The sequence below is a fragment of the Panicum hallii genome, chromosome 8 (genome assembly GCF_002211085.1).
Source record: "Panicum hallii strain FIL2 chromosome 8, PHallii_v3.1, whole genome shotgun sequence".
Classification (NCBI taxonomy): domain Eukaryota; kingdom Viridiplantae; phylum Streptophyta; class Magnoliopsida; order Poales; family Poaceae; genus Panicum; species Panicum hallii.
In genome coordinates, this window is record NC_038049.1 from 8,660,250 (window position 1) to 8,666,865 (window position 6,616).

The 6,616-nt window shown below is 45.8% G+C and overlaps 1 protein-coding gene across 1 annotated transcript; it reads left to right on the forward strand.

The window, feature by feature from the left end:
* Nucleotides 1–2,031: 2,031 nt before the first annotated feature.
* On the forward strand, nt 2,032–5,207 carry LOC112903601 (proline-rich receptor-like protein kinase PERK10). Its single transcript, XM_025972848.1, has 6 exons — nt 2,032–2,454; nt 2,544–2,591; nt 3,208–3,283; nt 3,828–3,897; nt 4,174–4,250; nt 4,616–5,207. The coding sequence occupies exons 1-5, from the start codon at nt 2,032–2,034 to the stop codon at nt 4,223–4,225; spliced, it is 669 nt and encodes a 222-aa protein (XP_025828633.1). The 3' UTR covers nt 4,226–4,250; nt 4,616–5,207.
* Nucleotides 5,208–6,616: the final 1,409 nt, after the last annotated feature.

The window sequence follows — 6,616 nt, forward strand, 5'->3', positions numbered from 1 at the left end:
AAAACTAACCACAACAGATTGGATCTACTAATCGAAACAGAGCAAGGCGCTGCCTTTACACCCGGGATCGGGCACAAAGGCAGCTAAACGCTTACGGGTGGCAAGCAACGCATGAATACAATATGAAAAAAGCCGATGCATCCCTATAAGCGTTAAGATAACTAGTGTTACTCGCCATCAACATCGCTTCAATACGAGAAACACAAAGATAATAGGTAGGGACGATGCTGCCCCAATCACGCAAAGCGTGATCAGGCTGCATAGCACTTACCTGAGAGAAACCCTGAAATAGGGGTGGCGATGCGCCGAGAGTTGTTTGCGAATGCTTGTTGTTTTCTCTTTATTCGTAGTCTAGGGCACATATTTATAGTCCGGAGACTTAATCTCCTAACCAATCCTAACTAACTATGACACGAATCCTGACTATCTCTATCTAAACTAACTTAAACATACACACCTATCTAGATACATGGTCAATCTGGCCTTAAACCGTCCGCGCAAGAGCCGATTCGCCAGCCCATTACAATTACCCCTTAAGCCCATCTTGCTCGCAGCCCACCTTCTGGCCCAGCCAAATTATGGCGATAACACAAATGTACATTCTTAGGTCCATTATCAAATATATTTTCATATTTTATTTCTTTGATGTAGTACATTAATATTTCTCCCTATAAAATTGATCTAGCTTAAGATAGTCTGACTTACTATAAACATAGAAGTCATGACAGTTGTGAATAGAGTGAGTACAAGTTTTTACAGAGTGGTAAAAGAAAAGGAAATGTATACATGTTCACGCAACTAACCCGAAAAGGTTATTTGCTGTTGAAGTACCCAATCATTTGATGATCTAGTTAGAATAATACATACTTGTAGTTACATTCTTACTAAAAAAGAAGGGATCACAGATACGAAAAACCTGAAAAAATATTTGTCTTGTTTTAGATGTTTTGTAATAAAGAAAAAAGTATTCTGCAACCCGTTGGATCAGTTTCTTAGTCTTGTTACAAAATTTGTGTACCAAAAACTTACTTGTTTCATTGGCGTAATTTTTTGCAGACATGGAACTAATAACAAACTAGTAATCATCGGAAATTAGTAGTAGCTTTTTCCACATGGTTTGGCCAGTTGCTCGATTCAGGATTCCATATATAACTGGAAATCAAGAACCCGTTTGATCCATATGACCATATGGTTCGCCATTTCATGAGTGCAGGTGACTGGTGAGGCAGGCAAGGCGCGCACCATGCTGGTGAGGACTCCACAATGGATGCTGCCGTGCTACTCCATCTGGGGCCTGCCTTTCTTCCTCTTCTACTCCACCCGCTTCTCTCAGTTGCTCTTCGATCGCCCCAACCAAGGTCTCCTCAGATCGCTCCCCTGCCGCCTCATGAGCGCCCACTTGTAGGTAATACACACAGCCCGGTAGATAGAGCGTGTTGGGAATCCCGGCGAGCTCCCGCGCCGGCGATCACCTGCAGGCACTCACGAACACAGGAACGCAAGAGGAATTTTGTGCTGCTAGAACTGGCAGCGTTTTCTGCATTAATCACTTGAATATAAAGGAAACAAAGAAACTGATCGTGACAGCTATCTGCCCTACATGCACGGCATGCCGCCGGGTCCGGCCGCGCCATCCCACGGCCAAGCAACACTCCGCGCACTCCTGAAGACTAGGACGCGCTCCTCATGAACTGCCATGCCGTTGAGCTCTACAGACTCGCACAGCCTCTAGCTACTGGGCCGGCTTACAATACATCGAAACAGCTCAATTTCGTCGGCCTTTCCAAGCCGATGAAATTACGTTTATTTTTGTCGGCCTGAAAACCGCCGACGAAACAAAGGAAATACTTTCATCGGCTTAACCTAAGCTGATAAAATTAATAATAATTTTATCGGCCTAATTTGACCGACGAAAATATAGTTAGCCTAACATAAATAGCTATCACGCTGCACGTGTTTTCTTTATCCCCGCGCCGCCACAACCCCCGCGCGGCCCCTGCGCCCCCGCCGCCCCGCCCCTGAGCCGCCGGCATGCCGCCCCCGCCCCGCGCCGCCGGCCCGCCGCCACCGAGCGGCCCCCGCGCCAGCCTGCCGCCCCTGCGCCGCCCCGCCCCCGAGCCACCGCAGCGGCGCGCCTGCACTGCGCCACACCCGAGCGGCCCCCCGCTGCCGGCCGCGCCGCCCCCGAGCGGCCCCGCGCTGCCGACCTCGCCTCATCTCCACTCCCGCCGCCTCGCTCTTCCTCCTCCCCGACCCGCCACCCTCTCCGCCCAAGCTGCCACCCACCTGCGCAAGGCCGGGGCTGGGCGTCTCCAGCAGCTCCATGCCGCCTCCTGCTGCAACAATTCCGCTCCGGCCGCAGGAACCAGTGGAGGAAGCGCGAGCGGTTCTTCTTGGCATGGTAGTTCGATTCTGCGCTCAGTATGTCTTATGCTCTGCCTGCAGCTGCTACTGGTATTTATGCAATGCTACATCTTCAAACTGTATTTTTGCAATGCTACATGTATTTGATGTCGCTTGATAAGAATCCGATTGCAACTAAGGCGGTCACTTCTGCTATGCTAACTCTGGCCGGGGACCTCATCTGCCAGGTACATTTGCAGCATTTGGCTTCAGTCTGATGCAATGCAGCATGGATTTCGTAGTGACTTTCAGGCAGCCTAGTACGTCTATGTTTCTGTTTGTTTTGTAGACCACAAAACTGTCAAGTTTTATGGTTTCATATAATCAAAGCACTATCTACCAACCTAATTGTGTTCAGATTTTTTTCCCATTGCAAATCAGTTGTATGAATCCTCCATGAATTTCGGTGTCCGGAATATAATCCCACTGAAATTTTGTTGCCAACCATGACGTTCTCTAGATTATGTGGAGTTGTTTTTGTTTGCAACAGTAATATATAATTTCCACCGGTCTTTGCTGGGGTAGGTACTTATGGAACTTGAAAGACCAAAATTCTATCTTTCAAAAAAAAGACCAAAATTCTCAGACAAGCAAAGTAATACATACTCCTATTCTACTGTATCACAAAAATGGTATTGTTACCAACTTTGTGAAATCAACTATAAATGTATGCAGGTCAAAATTCAAATATAGAGTTTAATCGAACAACTAACAAGCAAGAAAACGAAATCAATCTAAGAAATCCAGTACAATAATTGACCAAGTTTTCCTGGGGGTTTTCAATTGAATCGCCATTGCCTGCAGCTACGCCCGCCACCGGATTCAGACATGGGAGAAGGTGGAGAAGAGAAATCATTCAATTTCCTACAGGTTTTGCTCGGTGCGTCGATCTCTCTTATTATATCTCTCTCCCGTAGTATTATCTCTTTGTGTTTGTTGGATCTGTGCTCCGCAGTGCAGCCAGAATTTTTGGTTGCTCATGATTACTGGTGTGAGCTAGGAAGTTGCTGCTAACTTCCATGATGAAATCAGTTAAACAAAACCCTAGCTGGGTTTAACTGCAGGGGTTCTGCATAAGTGCTATAACATCACCTTACTCTTTTATTTTGACCAGAACATCCCCTTTCTGTCATTAGTCACAATATTATAGCTTAGGTCGTAATGTAGCATAATCTGGAGTACGCTGATTGTAATATGGCAATCCTGCTGCTCTGAGAGCTAGTTTCTTATTGAAACCTTGTCCATTGTGGATGTGGTTATGTCTGGAGGGTTTGAGTGGTGGACTGGTGGTTGGCCCTGTATCGCTAACTGTATTGCTGGGCTTAGAAAATCTTTGCTGTTTGCTCAGTTCGGCTCAATATAGTTCAGCTGCCTTCTGGTAAAGGAAAATGACACTGATCGTTGTATAACTTTGTCTTTTTCAGAGGGCAGCATAGCTGGAGGAACCGCTGGTGTTGTGGTTGAAATAGCACTGTACCCAAAACCAGGCTTCAGGTCAATCATCTTTTTGCTGCACGATAGCTGTTTCTACAACCTGACATCTTGAGAACAAGAGCAGTATGTGTTGTGCATACAAAATATTCATCTAAGCATGCTTGAATGACAACTAAATCCTATTCCACTCATGGTCCAAAAAATGACATTGGCTGCCTAGTTTTTCAAATTATGTTGCGTTTCTAGTTTCCCATATGAGTCAATTTTTCTGCTAATCATTACCAGTACCTTGGAATATTAATATGACACACTGTCAGAAATTTGTGATTTTTGCAGGCTGCTCGAGGTGGAAGCCGAATTGAATGGAAAGGCCTCTATTCTGGATTAGCTGGAAATCTTGCTGGTGTTCTCCCGTGAGTACATTTTATGTCTTCTTCATATAGCATCTTAGATGTTTACTTGTTATACCTTTTGCATGATATTTGGTTGATTATTAAGGCAATTTTGGTCTGTAAGCTGTGAGCTTATCTTACGTGGCACCAACTTCTATTGGATGCTATATTGAAGTAGTAGTAATAACTCATGATGTGATGCACTTCCTGTTATATTTTCATTAGCTGATCAAGTGCTGTTTCACATTTTAACTGACTGGCATGCATATATTAAGAAGTCATATTCCATGATTTCACCTTATGCAAAGATACCATGGGATGATATTGCTGTCTTATATTGATCTTGTGTATGTGATTTTTCTTAACATATCTATAACTTATTCCAGGGCTTCTGCGATATTTGTGGGAGTGTATGAACCTACTAAAAGAAAACTATTGGGGACACTTCCTGAAAATTTGAGTGTCGTTGCCCATTTTGTAAGCTAGTACAGATTTAGCCTTCCGTCGTACTACCAGATTTCTTAAAACAATGCTTGTTGGATGGCTTTGCTGTCTATACATGTACCTTTTCATTTCACCTGCAAACATATCCATAGCATCTTATAAGGCTTGCTGATTGAATCCAACTGAAAGAGTTCCACATATCTAGCTTGAGAATATTGCTTGTCGGAGGAAATCTCCAGCCGGGTGGCGGAATGCACCCGCCTAATCCTAGTTAAGGATGGGTTTGGAGGAGACTAAGGAGCGCTTGATCGGTGAGCGGATGAACGCAGGAAAGACACAAGGATTTTAGAGTGGTTCGGTCCGCCGGAGCGTAATACCCTACGTCCACTTAGGTGTTATATTGATTGTAGAAGTCTGGATGAAACCTGAACTGGAGTCTAAGGTTGCCGTGAGCTTGTAAGCTTGTAAAAACTTGTCAGCTTGTGTTCTAACGAGTGCACGCTCCCTTATATATTCCAAAGGAGGTGCTTTGAAGCGTCCCCCCATCAGGGAAGACTTAAAAGTGTTGCTTTATCAGTCCCAGGAGGCTGATAACACTTTTATTACCTCAAATGGTACATCACCGTACTACTCTACGCGGTAATGGGCAGTGAAGCGCCACTATCGCGAGGATTACAACCAGAACCCACACAACTACACTGGCTATGAACAAAGGATCATCAGAGTCTTGCGCCATGCGGAATCCAACGGTGGCCTCAACCACAGGCAAGACTGGGTGCAGGACGAAACCCTACTCGTTGTCTTCGGGGACGTAGTCTGGGTCTTCCACTGTAAAAGTAAGAAAGGGGTGAGTACAAACGTACTCAGCAAGTCCAATCACATCCCCGGAAGGGAGTATAACAGAAATTAATGCAAAGAGGTAATCCAAGGGTACGGTTAGGGTTTGTTTGCGGAAATCTCGGTTGCATGCAATGGTTCGTTTAGAACATTTTCAAAACAAGCTTTCAAGTACCAAAGAGCATACAAGGTTGATCCACGCAGGATCCAAGTTTTAAACTGCTACCGGACTCCCCGTCCGCCGTAGCACACGGCACAACTGCCGGACACTTTCCAAACCACTCACACCAGCTCAACCATTTCCAGAGAGAAACACTAGTTATGTGACCACACCGTAACTTGCCCAATACCGTGGGCACGGCTATTCGAATAGATTTTAACTCTGCAGAGGTGTGCAACTTTACCCACTGGCGGGGTACCACAGCACGAACACCTTGGTGCCGGTGCAGATCCCATCGAAGCCCTTACCCACCTTAGCTAGACCTGACTAGCCACCACGGGATCTATCAAGGGGTCATTCGACCTGTCACCGAGGTTTAACCGGGGCATAAGTCACACAGAGCTTATCCCGTCTCCTTGATCACCCGTCGCTCCCAGCTCTCCTGATGGCTATCAGACTAACTAGTGGGTTTTATGCTAAGCCGTTGCCCATACAACGGTCAAGTGGTTCGCACGACAGGAAGCTAGGTGAGATGTCACACCAACTCGGTCCTTAGGGGTGACAAGATGGATATCTCCCTTCCTCGCTCAACCACACAGGTACGAGCACACCAACGGCAATTCACACAGAAATGCCATCCATCCCGTCTAACTCACTTTTCAAAACCACATTTCATCCCTTCCCACACACACGCATTTTCTTTATAAATCAGGCGGTCAAAGTATGGTTATTTCAAACAAGGGTGGCTATCCTACCAGGTTTCCAGCACGCAAAACAATGCAATTTTATAAAACAGGCCATTGGGTTGTGTTTATAAAAACTAGGACAAAACATGCATCAAAGGGCGGAATTGAACTTGCCATCGTCAAACTCTTGCGAGAAGTCTTGATCGTAGCACTGCCCCTCGGGCTCGGAGTCGCGGAACTGGTCCTCGTCCACTTGATCG

Bases quoted from the DNA above. Each gene is read 5' to 3' on its own strand.
- LOC112903601 (XM_025972848.1), top strand. From the start codon at position 2,032: ATGCCGCCCCCGCCCCGCGCCGCCGGCCCGCCGCCACCGAGCGGCCCC. The intron at 2,455-2,543 runs GTATTTATGCAA...ATTGCAACTAAG, and splicing joins TCTGCCTGCAGCTGCTACTG to GCGGTCACTTCTGCTATGCT. The intron at 2,592-3,207 runs GTACATTTGCAG...CATTGCCTGCAG, and splicing joins CCGGGGACCTCATCTGCCAG to CTACGCCCGCCACCGGATTC.